Consider the following 23,405-nt stretch of genomic DNA (forward strand, 5'->3'; position numbering starts at 1 on the left):
TACACAGAAAAATACTTAAGCCGTGTAAGGCCATAACAGAACTTAGAAGCTGCAGTTTGTCTTGTGAAGCCATTAATAGATGCTAAACAGGCACAAAGTGCTTACAAAAAGTTACGTGATCAAAACATTTTTGGAGCGTGTCACAGAAATTATTACCTCAGAAATGTGTAATAAATTACAATTAAAAAGGGTCAAAAATACAGGATAAAATATTTTTTTCCATATCAACTGAATAAAAATAATTTATTTACAGATCATGAGGAAAAACATAGAAGACCTTTCCTTTTCAAATAAATACATATATTAAGGGAACACTTCTACTAACTAAAAAAATAAAGTTGTGCGATTAAATGAATATTTCTTATGTACTAAACAAAACCATAAAAACATTCAAAGGACAATAGTGCAACCATGTCAAAGCATAAAGCTCATGTTTGCCATTTTACCTTTTAGGTTGAAGACAAGGTAACCTTTTAAGTAAAACAACAGAAAAAATTATGCATTCTAGATTTAAGTATTTTTCCAAGTTCTTTTGCTTTAACATGAATTCAACATGGTATTATGTGAACATTCAAGACACAATGGAGCTGACCATCATAGCATTCCTAAAATGAGTTCCAACTGAGCTATAGCTATATCCCCATTTAATAGTGCTTTTTCAGTCATCTAGACGTTGATCATAAATTTACTCCAAGGTAAAAGTTTGTTAACAGCTAACAGCCTTCAACCCTGAATCTTATTTAGAAAACAACACTGTTTCAAATTAAAGTTGCTTACATGACACAAAAAAACTACAGAACTTAATAAATTGATTCATTCAGGCTACATAATTTAGCTAAATAACATAAGATAGGTTTTGGTTATTAAAACAAATGAAAAACAAAAGTCAAACCCAAAACATCAGCAGCCTTGCAGAGAAGAAAAAACATGTGAAGGAAGGTCCTTGAACTCACACCTTTAAACCAGCCTCTCTACAAACATGGATATTCACATGGCAACCTCTGTATGATAAAAGTATTAGATATGAAAGCAATTACTTTCATATCTAATGCAAACATGTGGCTAATCCTGGGACGGGGAACCCAGAGATACCTTGCAAGAGATACTTCTGATGTTGTTACACTGGTGGAGAGAAGGCCAAAGGAGATCTAAAGATACTGAAAGGGAAGTCACCAAGATTGTAGTCAAATTCTTGCTAGTAGCAGGAGATGACATCATGTGGGAAAACGTATAAATTTGTAGTCATTTGGGGAACCGAAGTTGGACATAAAGAGAAATCTTTATCCAGAAGAGGACAAGTATGAGAACATATTGCCAAGAATGGTGGTAATACCTCTCTATTGGGGCATTTTCACAGGTTGGCTACCCAAACCCACAGACACCCAAATCTAGGGCTGGCAAAGACCCATCTCTGCTTGGGTCCTTTGAAGGTTGGACAAAACCACTTACAGAAATCCTTCTTTCATATCACTTTATGTGATTCTCTGTATCCAGCCAAAACACTTTGCCCATGCATGTGTGTCAATAATGTTTAAGCAAACATTGCACCTCATTTACTGCAGGCCAAGACCACAGAGATGGTCAAACACAGTAGCTCAGGACACATACATAGAACACTGATCCCCAGTCCAGGCTTTCTAAATCAACACCACTGAAGGAGAAACATTGTGGAATGTAAAAGCTTATAACCATGATCTTATCCTGAGAAAATGCAAATGCCTACATGTTGAAAGCCCACGCTTCACAAACTAAGCACACTGTATCATCTTTTTCTCCCTACTGCAAACACATCCTAAATTAATTTTACTTCTATTTCACTCATATTGACAGAGGGAAGGGTTCGCACAAAGAACACAGAAGAGGCCCTCACCAATGCAGTCAGTTAAATTTGTCTTTTCTCCTCAAAGAAGCTAACTGAAACTGTATTTTTTTTTTTCTTTTAATAATATAGGGTTAACAGCAAACAGTATGTATGTGATTAGGCATATTCCTGATACACCTGAATGTCCTGCATTCTCTGGCACTTGCTTCAGATAAGTCTCAGAACAACATTGAGGCCTCCTGTACTGCTGTGTGGGAAGATGCTATAACCTTGAAATGGCCTGCATGAAATTAGGTAGCAGCATGGGAAGAATGTCTCAGTGCTTAAAAAACTCTCACCAAGTATATTTTGTCTTCTAAGGCTGAACCATTATACAGTGAAATAAAATGTCTTACTCATTCTGGCATTTGATTTCTATCTCTTGTTAAGAAGTTTTCTGATAATTAACCCAGGATTAGCTGCTCTGATTACGGGTTTGAAGGGATGCCTAAAACTTACACTTTTCCTAGTTGAAAATTTGTAAATTGTGAACCATCCTGTTTCTCAGACCCCCACATTTTTTACAAGATATAACACAGTACAGGCCATACAATGTTCACACACAGTGCTGATAAAGTGCTTAGGAAACAGCTGCTAGTCATATGGGTTTTCCATCAGGTGATACAACTTTATCCAAGTTTGATTTACTGAACTAGGCTTCAGCCTGGAGCTGCTTTACTAATGGAAACAGAGGAGACAACAGTTTGCTTGCTCTGAAGAGGTCCTACCCTATTTTATTCAAAATCAGTGGAGTTAAGAATAACTGGATTTTGACCGCTAACTGTATAAATGCCCATAGTTTTTTACTACATTATGGAACTCCTGGGAACTATTTTATTCAATGATAACTCAGTGTTTAGAGATGTTGATACCTAAAGCTGCCTGGTAAGTTTCTCAGAACTTTTCTAAAATCAGGTGAAGGAACTCTCATTAAGGTGATTGCTGTTCATTCAGGGTTCTCTTTTAATGAAAAATTTATATAAATGCTTTTGCATGTGCAGCAATTCTTTCACCTGCAGATTTAAAACTGATAAAAAATGCATTAAAAAGATCTATTAAATCAGACTCCTATGTACTATTACAATCCTTCAATTACTGACTGAAGATATTTGAAAAAAACAAGGAAAAAATTACAACTCATATCACTCTGTAGTAGCAATAATGATCTAGCCTAAATAGGCAGATAGATACTGGATCATAACTAATTTCAGCAATCCTGCATATCACAGGTGTTACAATCTCTCTGGAATTTTGAACTGTAACAGTCCAGATAAATGTTTCTTTTACCTCTGAGCTGTGTAGGATCAGATGTAAAGTCTACTTCTCAGTTCTTAGTCACACCCCAACACTCAAAATAAAATGCATTCTAAATAGACAACTTTTGAGGAATTACAACAGAACACCATGCACCTGCCACTGTCTTCTCCTAACAAAGACCATTCTGGTTCCCCTAAACTTAGGGATTACTTGAACCTAGGCAACCCTTAATGGTTTGGAGTTTTCTTAAGAAATGTTTAATCAACATATACTTAAGGCTGTCAAAAAGTAGATAAGCAAACATGATCAAAAAGAGATTAAATTTTTTCTTTACCTGTGAGCGATATTGGATATTAATAAGTTCTGTATATAAGAAATACTGATGCCATAAAGAAACATGCAAGTAGAGACAATAATATATATTACAATATTGTACGCAGTGACTACTGTAGCATTGATTCTGAGATCATTGCACTGAATTATATTACTTAAGAAAAGTGGAACCAGAGTCTATGGGGTGAAGCAATTTCTCAAATTTAAGTAAGTAGAAAGTAGAGTCTGGATTTTGAACATTATATGTAGCTTCTAAATATACAAATGTATAAATCCATAATAAAAACACTACTGAAATATTTCAGTTTGGTTGTTGGCTTGGTTTTCTTAAAATATACACGTTATTCAATTAAGGAAAATTATCTGTCATTTAAACATTGCAACAGTTTTTCGTGAGTGCCAACTTTTGGACAGGTGTTCCAGCAAGGCTGGTTACTGATCTTGTATCATCTTGATTATCACTTCGTTTTCGCACCTCACTGTAAAAATAACAAAACAAACAAACAAACAGTGCTCAATTAACATATTTCTATTCAGGTTCACTCTTTTATTTTTTCTCAGTATATATTGCAGAGTTCATCATCATCTATTGTATGGCAAAAACAATGTAAATTAGCACAGAATCAACATGTCTCTCTTTCAATTTTGGGAATTATACTGATGTTTTTATGCAATTCATAGAGATAATTTTTTTTTTTTAGTATCTAATAACTCTCCCATGTTCTGATTTATCTTCCATTTTCTTTTGAGAAGTCTTTCTTATTTGCTTCTTTATTTTACTACAGAAAAAGAGTATGCTCATAGCTCTAAGTATAAAACCAAATAACTTCAGTATAAAGTATAAATTTACTTTCATAGAAAAAAATGCATGCTGTTAGATGTTTTTTGGAAATGCAAACTTAAAAGCTGTGCACATATGACCAATTATGGATTACAGACTACTAGCCTTTCAAAATTACACTTCAACCAAAAATGGTCTGAAAAGGTAGTAAAATTGTAATATGTGGCTCACAAACCATCATAGAAAGACCAGGGTGCTAAATGAACATAAACAGAATTTCTGTCTTGTAAATAATTTAGAGAAGGGAACGTCAAAGAAAATATGTGTAATTAGAATGGTCAGTAATAAAACTGAATACATATTAATATTTGTGAAATAATTAAAAAATAATTACACGTTGAATTATTACATTTCAAAATAAATTATGAAAGAGTTGAGAAAATGAATCCATGTACAATTAAAATTACAATTCATTCAGCAAATGGGTCTTAAAATTGAGGGCTCTTGTAACTGAGTCCTGGTTTAAATATTAATTATTGAGAGAGCTCTGTAACACTTTCAAGCAAAAATGCTACTTCATTAAACTGAGAGTATATCCCACCTCGCTCTGATCTACAGTGATTTTACAGAGTATTCTTTTAAAACTTTTTTAACAATGGAACCATTTTAAAACTGTATGTATCTTTTTACGTACATTCACATACCATGTCCTTTTTATAAAATATACTCAGATGTGTTTAGGTGAAATAGAAACACAGTTACTTACCGAGCAAGATGAAGAACTGCTTCTACAATATTAGAACCATCTTTAGCACTTGTTTCACAGAATAGTGCATTATAAGTCTGTGAGTAAAAATAAAATGTTAAGCTAACAGATCTGAGATGGTTCCCATGAGAATAGGAACATTTAATTCCAAATTGTTTCCTGAATGACACAAAGAATGACAGTACATTTAAATGAACAGGATTTTTTCTAGTGCTTTGCATTGTCCAACACTTTCTTTTTAGTACCATGAAATAAAACAGCAATTGTTTTTTAATTATTTCTGGTTTATGATCAATATATTCTGAATTAATAAACTGTGTAAAAGCCATATAATAAGCTTAATGCCCAAACTCAATCTTCTTGTGCACAAGACCACAAAATAGTAAGAAATTTGCCAGGACAGGTTACTTAATCTAACTTGTTAGCCACTATAACTACAGCATCTGGTTATTGTTGGTTAACCAAAAAACATCATTCCATAAGTAACAGACATGCTATCTGCCCCAGTATAATCAAACAATTGTGTAAGCACTCAGACATTCAAGACCCTTAAGACCCTTCCTATTATTCTACAAAATACAGGATTTGTGCATCTCTTTTATCCCATATAAATACATGCAAAAAACCCTTGTCCATACTTATCTGTTTATACCAGAGAATTCCTTTTTTCTTTCTGCATGTGTGGCAGAATCCAAGAGTCTTGAAGACGAAAATACTCCAGACAAAGTCTGGACAGACACAAACTGGTCAATAGTGTGTGTCATATTTGAACTGGCAACTTCTGTTTGGCAGCAAAAAAACTCAGTCCTCTCCATCCACTTTTTTTACGAAAAAGACTGAGAAGTCCTTAATAGCCAATAATGCAGTTCTGCTCAGTAGACACCGAGATGTGATTTAACGCAGCAAACACCATCAAAACACGATACTTTAATGCAAAGTATCCATGGATCCTCATTACTTGACTCAGACAAATGAGCAGAAAATTACTTTTGTTTACTAGTTTCTCACATGGTTTTCAAATTAAAATTCCTAAGACCATTTTATACTAATGAGGTACACTTGGACATTACCATAGCCAGCTTTTCTCCATAGTTTATAGGCACACACTTTTGCCCTTGCTCTATAACATCTTGACGGAGATCAGCCTTGTTTCCCACCATCATAATTGGAATATTCTCATGAGTTGCTTCCTGTAAAGAAAATTGTATTTCCTTGGTGCTAGAACACTCAGAATACAAAGTGGCTAACATCATCATGTCATAGCAATTTCCTTTCCACAAAGTCTTGCACATTAGTAGAAAAAATTGATAAATTATGAAAGCTACGCTGGGAACTTTTTATAAACCGCTCATAATGTAAGCAGTCAGCTTAACTATCAGCCTGCAAAGATGGGATTCCATTCCCTTAAGAATTGTTTCCCAAAAAGGAATTAATGTGTTAAGTTCATCTAATGGAATGCATTACTGCATCCAAATGCTGTAATGACAAAATTACTAAGGCAAAAGTAACCAACCCCTATACCATGATTAAAAGAAAATGCTTTCACAGAGGATGAACTAAGTATTTTGTTTGCCGTTTTCCCTCCTATTAAGCATCCTCAGCATAAGAGAAAAAAATCCTTGCACTAAATACAAATGCATATTCAAATAAAAAACAAAGTAGAAATACTGAAAATTTCACTTGAGCTATAGCTAATTTTCAAAATCCAATACATTGGTTTACAATGCAAAGTCTCCAAGGAATATTCAAGATACAAGAAGGTATCAGAAATGTGCTGTCACATTCATTTCAAAAGGAAGTGAACAGAAGAGTGTCATCAACATCCCTTAATACAAAAAGATGTATCAGATTGAATTCTAACTGAGTATGTCAGAACATATTTAGGACTTCCATGTAGCTTTTATTTCTATGAAAGCTTCTAGTCTGAATAATTATAATTTACATCTAACTTAATTTTATAAATAATAAGGCTTAGAATGCAGTGAAACATAACTTGTAAGTTGTATATATGTAAGGGTCTTACCTCAATCATATCCAACCATTCTCTCACATTAATAAAGCTTTTTTCACATGTTACATCATATAGTAGCAAGACACCATCTGCTCTTCTGAAGTATGATTTAGCAATACTTCGAAATCTTTCAGGAAAAAAGAAACTATTTGTATAAGGCCACGTTATCAAATAATAGTTCAGTTTAACATCATTAAGAACACAGCATTATTTAATTTCACTACTGAGAAAAATTCTCTCCATATAATACAATGTATTCTTGAAAACTGCTGATGCAGTTCTACAAATGCTCCTTAAGGATCAAAAGGAATCTGTCCTAAACAACAATCAAAATTTTGTATATCAAAACAATCTACAGTGTATTTATTACAGATAATCTAGTCTCAAATTGTGCCGGGGAGGTTTAGATTAGGTAATAGGAAAAATTTCTTCTCTGAAAGGGTAGGCAGGCATTGGGAAGAGTTGTTCAGGGAAGTGGCAGAATCGTTTTGGAAGCGTTCAACAGGCACGCATAGATGTGGCGTCAGGGTCATGTTTTAGTGGTGAACACAGCAGTACTAGGTTAACAGTTGGACCCCCTCCATGAGCTTGGAGGTCTTTTCCAGCCTCAACAGTTCTATGATTCTACTTATCCACCTAACTTCCTAAATCGATGGGCTCACTTTACCTCCTTTGAAAAAGACAGAAATCCAGAAAAACTATTCCCGGGCTTCATGATCAATTACAATCATCATTGTCACCAACTTTATACAATCTACTCAACCAACCTAGTTACCTATAGTAAGTAGGTATTTACACAGGGTATTAAAATATTCTTCACAAATTTATTACATGAGAGAAAACTGATTGGATCTCTACCTACATACAGCCCAAAACAAATCTTGGTCAATGAACATATTAAATTAACTTCCATAGCACTAGATTAACCTCCTAACAAGGGTTAAAAGATGTCAGTAAAGAAGTAATGGCTCTCAAGTAAAGACATCATAGGATTTTGAGGAAGATTTTCACAATCATGAAGAAACTTGAATAAAAATTCAACAATATGCAAATATATTTTTGGCAAAATTCCTAAGTCTTTGGAAAGAAGTTTTTATATCCTAAATACAATGCAAATCAGGATGAGAATTTTCAAGGAAAGAATAAGAAATGGGGAGGAAGGGAAGGGAATCTCTAAGAAAAAGCCTGCTTAAAAATACAGCGGTATAAGAACAAAGAAAGCTAAATTTATCAAAAAAACAGAAGAAACCATGTGCACCTATTCCATTGCTCAGAATTACCAAGGGGAGACACTCAGATTTAATTAATTAATCCTGTGGTTAACCTTAACTATTCCTCTCTATGGCGAGAAAAGATCACCTCAAGCATCACCGAAGCTAACACAAAAACAATCCACCTGTCTTGAGGCCTCAGCAGAGAAAAACTGCATCTATTTACAGATATTTATATATGGACCATACAATTAACGGGGTTTTTTTTTATCTAGATGAAAAAAGGCAAATTACTTTTACAAACAAAAGAATTCAAATTAGGTAGAGTGCAGAGGATCACTAACCTCTCCTGCCCAGCTGTGTCCCACAACTGTAGCACTGTAGGTTCTCCATCAACAATTAGTCTTTTAATTTGAAAATCCACACCTGGGAAAAAAAATGTGTATAGTCTAAAAAACCCCATTGATAATCTTAGAGAAAACACAGAAAACTAAAAGATAGGGGCTATATACAACAGTTTTCCCAAAATTCATCTCTTTTAATAGGTTATGAGATTTCAGTCAGTCATGCACATACTTCTGAACTGCAATAAACCCCTGAATGTATTTGTCTTTTCCCAGAAGAATTGATTCAAATTGCATTCTGAACAACAAATAAGATCTCTTGCAACTTTATTTGGCTAAATAGTTCTATCAAAGAAGTAAAAATGTTTTACAAAACACTTGATTTTCACATACCAAGGAAGAAAAAGATAAAATAGAACAAAAATCCTGACAAGAGGCAATAAAACACACATATAAGTATCATTTGATTGGAAGACAAAATTAAGTCTTAACCATTCCGAAGACTGAAGTTTGTTACCTGAAAACTATACTAGTAGACACAAGAATTCAGTCAGAAGTCAGAAATCTTTCTAGCTGTATTTAAACCAAAGTTTCAATAACACTTTGAAGCAATCACAACAGGAAAAATAGTAGGAAAGACTTCAAAGGATAGTACAAAACACAAAAGGAAAAGAGGGAAGTGTTGAGAAAACAAGAATGCAATGAAAAATACAGAAAAGTTCATACACGCACTGAAAGTTCTTACACTGACATTCCTTCCCTGGTGCTTTGTGTTTTTCAGAAAAAGGCTTCGTAAAGAGAAACTAAATTAGACCAGTACCTTATTGTCCACTACAAACAGATGTTATTACTAAGCCTTTGTACTCGATTAGATCTCACAACTTGCATAAGAAAATGCGTGTGTATATCCAGGAACCCCTAGCAAGCAATCACAAAGGCAAGCTTAACTGCCACTTCACTCCAAAATAATAATGAAATTAATTTCAATACTTTAAGAAGAACACCAATCATACCCAGAGTTGCACTGGTATTGCCTCGAAATTCATTCTTGCAAAGCCTCATAAGAAAACTGGATTTTCCCACTGCTGCATCTCCAGCAAGAACAATCTTGTAAGCCTTCTCTGAACTGGGGTATTTTGGAGTGAATTCAGTTGAATCTGACTGAAAATAAAAAGAAACCCTCTATAACAACTCTTTTAAAAAACCCACCTCTATCAATTACCATTATTTTCCATTTTCCCCCTGAATACTGGTTACCTGAGGGGTGAGAGCAGATATGTGTTTCCTCACTGAAGCAACTGAGCTGCTCCGACTTACTGGTCGTGAGGGCTTCCAGTCTAAAACTGCAGCGCTGTTAGCAGGACTGTATGCTTCTTCATCCCTGATCTCTGGAACCTGAAAGTACGAGTTAGTTCTCTGGTGAGAAAAGTGTGCTTTTTTGGAAAGGCACATCTAAGACTAATTAAAACATTTTAACAGTTTGGATTAAACAGAAATAAATGACCAGATACACCTGTGCAATTCTAATCAAAATACTGTGATTGTTCTGTTCTCATTAATTTTTGCTGCTTACTATAATTACATTTTGTCTTTTAACATTTTCATTGTTCAGCATCCATTCTTTCAGTATTCAAATACAGCAAATGGATTTCTACATGAAAACTTCAGCTTAAAATACAGTAACAATAAACAATTGTGACAATACTTTATTTCAAAGCTTATTTTGCAAACATCTTCCCCAAAGACATTTCTCTCTATGCTACTACTACTCAAGGTAAATTAACAACTGCAATCAACATTATTCATAGCAAATATCCACAGAGATGGATGTCTACTAAATGCACAGCAAATTATTTACTTTAAAAAAAAAAAAAACCACAACATATTCTACTGTGCTTGATATATTTTTGCTATGTAGTTCTCAGTAAGTCTTTCAATCTTACTAACAATAAAATGGACACAGTAACACCTTAGATTTTTTAATTCTCCCAGACTTAGCCTGTAAGTCCATGTGTGCACTACCAGTATTCTATCTCATACATGCTTTTTTCTCTACTGCCACAGCACAGTAAGAGGAAGTGAATGGAAAAATATTTTACTTCTATCTGTTTTTTTATCATTAGAAAATACACTGTATGTGGAAAGGAGCTTACCACACAAACTTCAAAAATTAAGTTCTTAGCTCAAAAATTTATCAAAAAATGTAAAAACAAAAAGAGAACTATTTTTACATTCTCCAAAAAGTTTTCACTTATTAATTTAATTGTGCATGACCCACATATTTACTTTTAACTGGCCTGTGGACAAAGATAAATTTTATTTTAAAAACAGGAAGCTAATTTTGTCTCCAATCAAAGGTCTTTCTCAGAGAAGGATTAAATCTGACACTTACATCTGTATCAGAAGCATCACCACCAAAGCCTTCTTGCATACACTGTGACCTTTGAAAAATCCTTTGATGCCTATATTCCACTTCGGAATCATACTCATTTGAATCTCTCAGGGTAGACAAGCCGCTGTCAAAACAGCTCTCAGGTAAGCTATCAACTTCACAGTTTATCCTTTGCATCGGATCACAAAGGGCCAAAGAATCATAATCTTCATCGACACAAGACGAATGAGACGACCTAATAAGAAAATATTGGAGGGGGAAAAAACAAATTATTCCATATAATAAATTCCAATAATAAATAATTGCTCTTCCCAACAAAAACTGAGCCCTTCTGGAACAGTCAATTCTTAGAAATGCTAATGTTAAGTTTAAGGTGTATGTCAATCCTTATCTTGCCTTTTTATAAAGAACTTCTCTTTCTCAATCATATATCTTGGGAAGCTCTGATTAAATTTATTTAATCTATGTTACTGATGATTGCTTTCCAAATCTCAGTAATGATGACTATTTGTTAATTTTAAAAAGTGTATCTAAAAAAAAACATTCAGAAAGTGAGGTACTATGAAGAAATCAGAAAAATAAAAATACGTACTACATATTAGCTAATTTTGGCCTATTCTAAGACATAAAATGACCTTGACATACTGTATGTCATTTAAATGAATGCATTTGCTCACAGAGGCACACATGCCAATAAGAAACAGCTATAAATGTAGAAGAGGGAGTAGCCAAGTTCAGGAGATGGTGGAAGAAGTCACTGAAAAAAATTCTTACAGTTTGGTAGGCTATACAAAACAAACCTTTATACAGAATTCTTCTCTTTTCCCTTAACCTTCCTTCCAAAGTTTTTTTGGTTTTTTTCATGCTGTATACTTAAATATATAAAAATATTTTAATGAATGCTGTAATGACAGCTTACAGAAAAAAAAGAAGGTTTTATTTATGTAAATAAAACCACAGAAAAGGAAGATTAATAGAATGAATCTTAACAATACCAATCTTTTTAAAAAGGTTACAATAGCTACAATCATTATCATGGTTCTTCAGCAAGACAGGGACAGGCACCAACTAAAGTGAGACAGTAAAGGTTTTCAAGTCATAGCAGAGAAGAGAGGGTCTGGCTTAGCCCTGATGGGAATGGACATGACGCACTGAACTGCTAAACCAGTCAATGTTATTATCAATCCTTGTAATAACAGCTTGCTCCCAGAGGGGTGCGTCTGTGATGCCAGAGCACAGGAGAGTACACTGGGGAAAATCACCAAATTAGGAAGTCGTTACTGAGTCGAATTCCTCCCTGCAACTGGCCAAATGGGGTGACAGTGCATCATTGTCCCATGCAGTAACATTCAGAATAATTTAATTTACAGCCCTTCAGGCTAATGAATAATCACAAGAACACATGTGATCTTTGCTGTAGGATATCAAAGCGTACATGGTCTTTGTATTCATGCATTTACTAGCCTACATCAAATCATTGAAATACTGAGGAAGAGTGCATGCTATAACAAAGTTAAGCTTGTCAGGCATTCCCTGAAATAAAGCTTTTTAGTAGGCAATTTTCAACTTCACTGAATTCAATGCCGGGAATTTCATATACGCTTAAAGCAGGTTAGACCAAGATGAATCCTACAGATAAAATATAAAACTCATACCTTTTACAACAAATTCCTTAAAATGTGGTAGTATGTAAACCAATACCTCTTAATGCTGATCTGATGTCAGGAGACAAAGTACTGAAAACAGAATTTTCCCAAAGTTTTAGGACATTCACATCTCCTTCTGTCTTTTGATACTATCAAGTCACAAATGTTATGATTAAGCTTTATTCCGACCACATAAACTTTCTTCTAAAGTAGCTTGTAATTCTCACTTTTGTGGAAATGCAAGGATTGTACCACTGTGGCAGGTACTAATAAATATTCATAGAGAACAATATTACCAAACCTCTACAGAGGTTTTAGTTACTCCCTCAGAAAATTACTGAATGTAATACACAACTTAGAGTGGATGCCTCCAAAACTTTGCAGAGTCCAGCATTAGGGAATTGGGCTTATGTGCATTCTGAAAACGAAAACAGCATGTGACAACCAAAACTTTACAGCCAGGAAACACACCTCACATGGAGACAACAGAGTAAGAATGACACTACTGAATGAATGGGGATATTATAAACATGAAGTAGAAGTCAATTTCGTTCCTACCCAAGATACTTTTCTTTCTAGTAAAATGTAAAACACAGACTAATTCCTAAGATCTCTATTAGAGATCTCTCTCTGGTTTGGAATACCACTAAAAGAAAAAAGAAAACAAAATAATCTATCAATTGAGCAAGGCCACACATTTTTGCTGATGGATCTAACTGTTTAAAAAACCAAGTGTGACAGCATAACATGACAGCCCTTTGGGCTGCCTCCAATACCCACTGTCTTCACTGAGTCTCTGATATGATGAGAGGAAATTCTGATCAATGATCTGTATCCAGTAAGTACAAAAATAAATACCTCTGACCAACTAATTGCATTTAGGTATCTTACTGGTTTTGTACTCTTATCCCACTAATATCCAAGTGCATTCACTACTCTCACATGTCAGTATGAGATGAGGTGGTTTATTCTTTTGAAGAATCAGGCTCACATTTTTAGTAATTATTACATGGGAAAAAGGCACACAAGCTGAACGCAAAGCCAAAAATGTTTTATTTCTCAAGTACTAACAAAGGCCCTCAAGAGAGTTTTACAGCTTCTTAGAGACAAAGAGACTGAGAATCAAATTAGAATAAAAAGAGGCCAAGACCAGACAAGAGGCTGTCTGAACTCTCCATAAGTTTATGGCTTCAACTAAAGAGGGTTATCCTGAGCTTTCTGAAGTAATTAAGATTTCTATTGACTTCAGTATATTTTGGATCATATGCTATGGTCACACATGTCTTCTAAATCAGACAGAACTACTGTCTCTAACTTAACATCTGCTCTTCTAAAACAAGTCATTTTCGAATTAACAAAAGCAAGCCTGGCTTACCTGTCATACCGTGGGTTCAAAGGAGAATGTTCACCATTAAATTTCGGACTACTTCTAGAAATGGTACTTCCTGGTGAGGTATTTGCTAACCGCTGCAACAGATACATAATAAATGCATTACAACTTTGATGAACGCAGAGGAAGTATCCAGATTTGTTGAGAAAAAGGTGTGCACCATCAAAATTACAAACTGGATGTATTTAATACATGTTTCTTTATATTATATATATATATTTCGCTACTTACATTTAACATTTAGTTAAACCTCATAGTTTATATATTACTGAGGGTGAGAAGGCCTACTACCTATAGCATTTAGGCCTCACTGCTGCCTTTATACTGAACTTACTGAACACGTTCAACCACAAAAGACAACAGAATTTCCAAGAGAATGATTTCACTGACTACACCTGAAGACTCTAAAATGCTAAGCTGTGAAATGTCGTATTTAGACCATGGAATGCTAACTAAAAAAAAAAAAAAAGGAACTGTCAGTAGCAGGGATAGTTTCAGGAGAGCTACCTCCTAGTTCTTGAGAGAGATAGTGAAGGAAAGGTCTTGACTGTGACAAAGTATTTTATACATTCTGCAGTGCCTGGATACATTTGTTCACTGGAAACAGCTTCTTCTGTCTTCTCTGTAATATGCTCATTTTATATTTCCAGGTATGACAGTAGGAAATGGTATCTGTTGTTGCCTCTGTAGTGCATCTCCGGTAGCTTGTATCAGCAAAAAGCACTCACATTCACTGGTATGAATACTGAAAATAGGCAGTCACCTAACCCCTATTTTCCTCCTTCCTGTCCAGTATTGTCTTTGTGGGCTCATTATTCTATCCTTCTAAAAAAGTTATCTGCTTTCCTTATGATGCTCAATCATTAGTTTTAAGAGTTTTAACAGGTTTCACAGGACTGCAAAATGACAGTGTCTTCTTACTTTTAAGCCTTTCTTTCTCTAGTTTGGAGGCTGTCAGGTGACATTTGTTGTAAGAGACTGCAATGCAGGTCTGAGAGCCCAAAAGGGTCTGACTAAGGTCTCTAACAGTAGCCCATGCTATTCATTTTCCCAGTGACTTGCCTGGATAAAAGTTCAAGGTAGGTTAAGACCTTGCTACTAAAAAGGGCAGTTTTCTGAGTAAGCGTATTGTCAACGATAGGACATTCCCATACAAAACACAAACACATTCTCTTCAGCGCAAGGGAAACTTGATTTATTCACTTCATTAAATATCACAGCATATTAAAAAAATAGTTAACTTTGCAAAACACCTCGGAAAGCAGTTACGTTTTAACAAAACTTACATGATTTAACAAAATATAAGTAAAATCTAACAGAACTACACAGAAATATTCCCACAGTGAGTCCACTGAATAAAACTCAATTTTCTGAGTACCCACTGAGGTGCCAATTTAAATTTGCTGTGTTGATTCTTACACCTTCCATGACCCTGTAACAAAATCATAAATACATACCAATGATCTGTTGTACTTGCTGAAACTGTTTTCAAGTGCACTTCTTAAACCATCGTTGCTGTCATGTAATTTTCTATTAGCTGATCTAACAAGAAAACACAGTTTAACTTGCAGAATTAAAGAAAACATGAAAAACTATGTAACTTCTCAAAAAGAAAAAATTTAAAAATACTTTTAAAAGACACCCTTTTTTTCTTTAGCTAAACACTAAAGAGTAACGTGAAACTAGAAACACATTGACAGATACTCGAACAAATTATCTGAAAAAATCACTGTGAATTTTAGGCTTCAGCAGCAACCCAGGAAGCCCATTTTCACTTGTACAGCATGGTCTCTGGTCAATTGAGCAGAAAAAAAATACTGTAGGAATGGTCACAAAAAAAACCAAGAACAAAACAAAACAAACCCCACACAACAAAACTACTAGTCCAGCCATTTCTGTACAAAATGACTACCCTTTAAATACTGGTGAGGCGATTCTGAAGACAAATACAATTCATCTGGCTTGAAAGAAAGAATTTGTTTAAGATAAGGAAATTCAATAAAGATATAAAGATACAAAAAATTGATTAATTGTGACCTTTCTTGTGTAGCTATTGTAAAATACTGCACACTCTTAGTACTTTCCAGACAACAATAAGACAGGTAGTTACAAGGAGAAGCAAAGCCAATAGAAAAAAGAGACAGGCAATAATTTTTACGATAGCATGCATAGACTCAAATTGCATTCAGCTTATTATAAAGAAATGAAAGTTAGTGGCGCTAAGAAAAGAAATGGAAAGAAACCAACTGAAGTGTTAGTGGGTCAGTACCACAGTAGGTTTAATACCACAGTAACATTTATGACAGTTAAGAACAACAATGTCTATGATAATTTAGGTAATTTCAGTCTTTTCACTTGGCACTTTTTTCCCAAATTTCAACCCCATCTTTTGCATACAAAAATACTTATCCCAAATATGTTGGGAAAAAGTTTGATAATAAAAAAACCTAATTACTAAAGACTTACTGAAGTATTTCAATTTGTCTTTCCAGATTATCTCTGTCTTCAGTATACTCTCGGATAATTTCTAGATCCCTGAAAAAAAACCAAAAAATGGAAAAACAAAACCACCAAACTTAACTGAAGTTATACTTAACAGGATATTCTTATATTTTCCCCATATTGCCTTTAGCAGAGTTTACATGTATGCTGAAATATGCTGAGAGCAGTTTAATGCAAAGAGAGATCACTTGTAGTCTCATTAATCTCTGCCATTATAACTCAACAAAGGCTGTGAATGAGAAAATGAAACATGTACAAAATACCCATATGGACTAACTCCTTTTCCCTTGAAATATAGTTTATATTATCTGAAGATAACCACACAATGAAACTGCCTTTTATGCTCCTTTAAAAGAGTAACTAAGAAGTAGCTTTCATTCACTTTAGAAAAACAAATGGTTAAGATAGACATGGAAGGATTCCAAAACTATTCTCCCTAATATTCATACAGATACTCATGTGAGTGCAAGCCATGAAGAAAAAAAATGCCTAATGCTTGTGTTTTACTCCTAATAAAGTCCCACTAAAATCAATGGATATTCTTGAATGATTGTGAGAGTTTGCATCAGAGCCAAAGCATGGTCTTTCAGAAACCTAACAAGAAAAGTGAATAGCATTGAACACAGTGTCAAACATGTACCTACCCTTTAAGGCAAATTTAGAAAATAACAGTTGCCAACTGCATATAGAGTAATTACATCAGAAAATACATGTTTTTCCCTGGTGAAAGTATTATCATGTAGAAGTAACTTACCTCTCAGAGTTCAAAGACTGATCTACATACTCGCTTTTCAAGGTATCTAATTCACTCTGTAGAAAAGCTATATTTGTCTGTGCTTCTAGGAGGTCTTTCTTAAGCCTCTGATTTTCCTTCAAAAAGGGAAGATAACATATGTTAGCTGTCAGTAACCTCCACAAAATGTTTAGATATTATAGTAATAGAATAAAAATCATCAAATAAAATAAAAATGAAGCACTATAAAATCGGGCATAGAGAGGGAAAGAATATGAAAGAATGCTAAATCAACAGAGAAGTCAGTATATTAACATGCAAGAATCTCTTAACTTTCATTTTTCCATTCAGTTACAAAGAAATGGGACATCATCTCAAACCATTTCTGAATGTCCTACATAGTATGTGTATACATTTAAACACATACTTTTTCAGCTTAAAGATCCACATACACTTACCCAAGACTTTAAAAGTTTACTTTCTAGATTACCAGTACTAAATGTAAAAAAAAAAAAACAAACAAACAAACACCTATCAAAATCCAAACCCCCATGAGTATAACAATCTGTATTGCAGACAGATGCAATGAAGCTTTATGAAGCTAAATTAATATGTTAATGATAATAATCTCTTACCAGCAACATATCATGTATTCTTTTTTTCAGTTCAACTACATCTTCCCTGTGACTGACATATTTGGATTGCTCCTCCAGCTTAAAGTATTAAAAAAATGCACAATTAATGTATTTGATTGTTCTGATTAAAAAAAGCAACTCCATGTAAATCACAATAAATAATCCTTAAAAGATTTTACAGTTACTAAAGTTTTTAAAACCTAAGATTTTTTCTGAATGTACTAGCAGACTAGCATTACTTCAAAAATTACTGGCTTTCTAGAAAATTGATATGCACTTTGCACTCTTTGAGTATAAGATACTCGTAACTAGTGACACAGAAGACAAGCTACTAAGATAGAAACATGAATTTAAAAATATATTAAAAAAACTATTATCACCTCAGCTATGTAGTACTTGGACAAAAAGATCTCACGCTTATTGCGAAAAATTTCCATCTCTAAAAATGTTCTTTTAAGTGCAATTAAATACAAAACCCAAAAAACATATACACTTTGCTTGCTATAATTCTGGTAAAACTTACAGCAAAAACCAAGGTCAAAATTAAACCCAAATTACAAAATATCCCAAAACATCGTTCCTGAGATTTCAGTTTACTATTAGCTATTAAATTACAAGATCAGATTGCAGATGGGTTCTAAAAGGCCCTATAGTACTGTAAATTACTATATCTGGGCTGCTAATTACATTTTTATGTATAAATTACAAATACTTAGTGGCAATATATTGGACTATTTCTAACAGACCAAATACAAGACTAGGTAACTGCAACGTTAATAACCTAGAAAATTGTTAAGCTACAGAATTTAGGTAATAGCTGCTGCTCCCTTTCTTAAGTATTTCAACAAATTACACAGCATGAATACAAATGCACAGAATGACAACATAACCTAAAATTATCCTCAGCTGCCATTTACTAATAAATATTAAATTAGAAACCTACAATTATGATTATCCCTCTTGAGGGAGGCATTTCATAAGGTCAAAATCTCTCAAAACACTTAAAAAACTCACCAGACTTCAACTCACCTTTTTAAGTTTTTTTATTGTCACCTGAAGGTCCCCAACTTCAATGTCATACTGGCGCTTCAGCTCATTTAGTGCTTCTTCGGCTTTTTGCTTCTCCTGCAATATTTTCAGTCTCATTAGAAGTTGAGACAAGGTTTAAATACTTATTAAAAATTCATTCATCAGTTTGGAAAGCACATACTTTTCATGTAGACAAATGTGTCCCTTCCTTAAGATCCATATATTCTGATTCTGTAATTGCAGCCCACTTATGAAACACTCATAGAGATAAAATTGTGGCATGAAAGCAAAGTGTTTCAGTGTTTTTCATCCATGATTCCTGTGCTTAACATTCTCAATGTCACTTACTTTTTTACTTCTGCTTTTCTTATAATTTTTTTTGCTTGCAAGTGTTGGAACGTTACAGGCCCATGCCAGTAAAAGATAATCAGACAATAGCATCTCTAGTTTCAAATGGTACTGTCCCAGGAACAGAGAAAAGGGGGTGGTGTCAGTGCTGTCTATTCAGTACCACCCACATCACCAGGATGGTCTCAGCAAGAAAAATGCCACGGATGAAAAAGAAAGCAGTGCCATCTTTTACAAGGGTATGTTGTCGGCTGGAATCAGGACTGCACAGCTGTTGAACACTGGGATAGACAGAGAGAGAGAGAGGGCGAGAGAGAGACTGCACTGCTACTGCCACCACCATTGGGAACAGCATCTTGGAAGCATTAACTCCTTATTCAGACAAATTCTCTTTCCAGGTTTTGGGTTCTCACTGTCTTCCCTTTCTTCAGGTCCAGGGGGAGGGGACTGGGCTCTGGGAGCATCCGGGCACGCTGCCTTTGTTTTCCTCTCTGTGGAACAGGGAGCCCATCAGGATGGTCACCATTTTGCCTGTGTTTAGAGATTGCAGAAAGTACTGCCCACAGGAACCTTCAGAGGTGAATGCCCTTTAGTGGGTAAAACTCTCATTGCCTTGTATACTCTCTGTTATTAATATTGTTGCGATTATTGCAGCATTCCAGCAAACTGAAATTCTAGTTCATCATTTCTCCTAGTTTCCTTTGTTAATGGAAGGAACAGAGGAGGTAAAAAGTGGCAACTGTAGTGAGTTTAATTTTCTCACTGTATTTGAAACCAGCACAGGTGCACAGTCTAAATACCAGTATCTGTATGAAGTACTCAGTCTGAGTATCACACCAAGTACAGCATTCTGAATTTATTTTAATCAAAACAGATAGATTTTGAAAAGAGGCTGCATCAACCACAATAAGAATAATAGTGCGTAGAGTGTGCTGTAGACTGGTATGTTTCACTTGCTCCAGTCACGCCCCAGGGACTCCAGTCTCACAACACAAGAAAACAGAAGGCAGCAATAAGAGGTGGAACCAATGAGACAGGTTGAATTTTCACATGGAAGAGGCCTGTATGGACTTTGCTTAGTATTCAGAATAAGAATTTCCTGTTGGTAACACTGACATTCGTGTGTTAAAACAATAATCAAAGTAATCAATTTAAGGTGGATTCCCCTACTGTTGCCAACTACATAGACTCCTAAATATGTTTGGTAACTATTTGCTTCCTTTGAAGAAACAAAATACAGGATAGGCTCATGCAGAAGCAGGTGTCCCGGTAGCGTGAGTGAGATCACTCTGACAAACAATAGCCTTGATTACAGACATTAAGATTAACAGCTTAGTACATTCCCACAAAGTAAATAATTTAACATTTACTCTCAGGGCGTTTTAGTAGGTGCGGTATGTGGGGCTAGGAGCTACAAGGGACACTGGAGAGTGAAAATCAAAAAAGCCTTGTGAGAAACAAGTTAACAGACCATCTTTCATATACCTATGGCTAGATGCAAACCATGACTGAGAATACAGACTAGATGTAGATAATACATAGAAGATGGACTTTTGCATAATGCGAGTACACAACTGTAGATGTTCTCAGAGTAACACACACATCTCAGTCATCTTTTTAAAGCAGTGAATAAGGGTATTCAGGGCTTTTTCCAGTAATTTACCATTTTTTGAGAACAGTAATTTTTCAGAGAAATGTATTTGTTTTCTAAACATCAACAACTTAGCTTCTCTGGAAGTGAAAATTTATCTCTACTAAGAGCTGCATTACCACTAGTTAAAAGATATTAAAACATACTCTTTTTTTGGCAGAGGTGATATCTTTAACATTTTTATGCCATTATATTTTGTTTCCAGAAACACAACAGGCTTTTAGGGTGTGGTAGGGCTGTTTTCTCTTGTACAGGAAAAAAAAGCTCTTTGAAGTATATCTATCAGAATACCATTGACCTTCACATATCAATTACCATGAACTACTTAAAATCAGCAAGCTGGCAGATAGCACTTTGTTGCTTCTGGTTCTGCAAATACTCTGGCGAAAGAACCCATGGCAAATATATAGAGATGTTCAGTACACTGTGTCCTACAGAGCAATCATTGTGCCTATAGTATATGTTTTAATTAATGCATTTCTTATGCCCACATTAAAACACTTCCACAAACTGTTATTCTTATGCCTATATAAAGTTTGGCTTATTGTTACACAAATGTAGTAACAACTCATAATGAAGCAGGGAGCAGGTCTTGCTCCTTTGAATTATGCAGTCACATGTGACTCTAACATATCTCCCTGGGTAAGAGAAGAGGATTTTTACACCTTTTCATATAGACAGCAGGTGGGTTGAAACAACAATTGAAATTGAGCAGATCAAAAGAGAATTTCCCATGAAGTTTGAGAGGCCTAGGCCTAGGCCTAGGCCCTCACAAACTGTTATCACAGTTACCCTCTCTTCACTCTCTAAAATGTAGTTGCAGGAGAATTGAGGAAAGAAAGATCATTACTCCAGGCATATATACAAAGCAGGACCAAACAATCCAAGCATTAAATTCTTTTACTAGGAGAACTAGATTGCATGCTTTAGTGCTGAAATATCATTTTCTCCAGTCTGTTTCCAATATTGATCTCAGAAAGAAACTCTTCCTGGCCAGCATGTTCTCACATAAGGGAAAGACTTCTTTTTCTTGGTTTATTACACCTAAGCAGATATTCCTCTTTAGGAAAGCATTACGACAACTCATTTTTTATCTCATGGGTAGCCTTTTTTTTATCCAGGCCCTGCCTACAGCAGCTTTGAGTCAGTCCATCGGGATCAAAACCACACATGGCCATCAATCCTACTTAAGACCACTAAGAGTTTAGTAATTATGAAATTCTGTAAATATAAAATACTCACTTCCTTTTTAACTTTATGCTCTGCAGCTTGTATCCGTAGTTCCATCTCTTCCTCTAACTCACTGAGTTGGACTGCAGCCTTGTCCTGAGCTCTAAAATTCAAAAGAAAATATTTGCTTAGGAATTGCCCTCTGGCTTGAAAGAAATACTGTGTGAAACACATCTGCCTACCTCAACTGAAACAAATTAGACAGACAGACATGAAAACAGTTTAACATTTCCCAGACCTTGAAAATGGTGCAGCTGGGAACCAAAATTCCAAATTATTTTGAAGATAATTCAAAATATCTGAATGGGAATTTGAAGATAATTCAAAATAACTGGCAAATTAGATTTTAAATAATAGCTGCAAGCTGATGATTAGCATGAAATACATCACATCTGCACTTTTACAATTAAGTTACTATGGATAAAAGGTGCCTCTGGATATCCTATGAAGAGACTTCAAAAGCAACTTGCATCACCCACACATACGAACGAGATCTCTGTCCAATCTGGTTTTGGCAGTTACGATGTGAGACTGACAGTGCCAAGTAGTTAAAACAGGTAAATACACTCCTTGAAGCTCATAAAGAAAAAAAAAAAAAATCTAAAATGAAAATAAAGTGAACATGTATGATAAAACTCAAAGCAGTAGCCAAGGAAGAGGAGTCAAAATGTTTTAAGGCATTTAACTAGCAATAGAGTCTGTAATAATTTGGTCCAGAATTTACTGAAAGTATGAACAGCTTATCATTTGCAGGCTGCTGTATGCACTTATACACAAGGGTATGCATACAAACTAACTTCAGAACTCAGTTTACGGAAATACTTTGCGTTGCATATTTTGGCATTAACTCTCAGTAGTTTAATCAAAAGAAGCATGAGAAGAGGAAGAAAAAAAAAGAAAAAAAGAAACTGCAGAGTTAGAAACATAATTCACTATACCTTTTTACTGCTATGGCCAGAGTTTCCATCTCTAAGCTTTGAAGTTTTATCTCTTGGATGAAGTTTTTAATGACATGCTCATATGGCTGAATTAATCTTGGTTCTGCTATGTGTATGTTCTGATACAGAACACTGACCTGCTCTTGTCTGAAAAAGAGAGATAGGCACATTTTAATACACTTACTTGGAACAATGTTTGGGACAATTACAGGCTTGAAAAACTTGCTACAAATTAACATTTCCCTCTTTGCCTATTTTTAAAATTTAGCAAGCTAAATACAGGTTTTGAACACTCAGTACAGTATGTCTAAATTCTTCTAAATTATGTTTACAATTTCTACTTCTCC

The 23,405-nt window shown here is 34.8% G+C and overlaps 1 protein-coding gene across 1 annotated transcript; it reads right to left on the bottom strand.

The window, feature by feature from the left end:
• Positions 1-343: 343 nt before the first annotated feature.
• Positions 344-23,201, bottom strand: RASEF (RAS and EF-hand domain containing). The gene is made up of 16 exons (XM_040090137.2): positions 23,059-23,201; positions 22,133-22,223; positions 18,892-18,987; positions 17,863-17,940; positions 17,249-17,364; positions 16,459-16,527; positions 15,450-15,534; positions 13,978-14,069; positions 10,957-11,191; positions 9,822-9,959; positions 9,578-9,725; positions 8,565-8,646; positions 7,022-7,136; positions 6,069-6,188; positions 4,999-5,075; positions 344-3,930 (listed from the first exon to the last, which is right to left on the bottom strand). Exons 1-16 carry the CDS (start codon positions 23,085-23,087, stop codon positions 3,822-3,824), a joined length of 1,680 nt encoding a protein of 559 aa, XP_039946071.1. The 5' UTR covers positions 23,088-23,201; the 3' UTR covers positions 344-3,821.
• Between the last annotated feature and the right edge of the window lie 204 nt (positions 23,202-23,405).

This window comes from Hirundo rustica, chromosome Z, assembly GCF_015227805.2.
Source record: "Hirundo rustica isolate bHirRus1 chromosome Z, bHirRus1.pri.v3, whole genome shotgun sequence".
Lineage (NCBI taxonomy): Eukaryota > Metazoa > Chordata > Aves > Passeriformes > Hirundinidae > Hirundo > Hirundo rustica.

What these genes read in the sequence shown, in the direction of transcription:
- RASEF (XM_040090137.2), bottom strand. Translation starts at nt 23,087, where the DNA reads ATGGAAACTCTGGCCATAGCAGTAAAAAG. An exon ending in GAATACATGATATGTTGCTG is followed by an intron (nt 17,365 to 17,862) that starts GTAAGAGATTAT and finishes CCCTTTTTGAAG; the next exon opens with GAAAATCAGAGGCTTAAGAA. An exon ending in AGACAAATTGAAATACTTCA is followed by an intron (nt 15,535 to 16,458) that starts GTAAGTCTTTAG and finishes TTTTCTTGTTAG; the next exon opens with ATCAGCTAATAGAAAATTAC.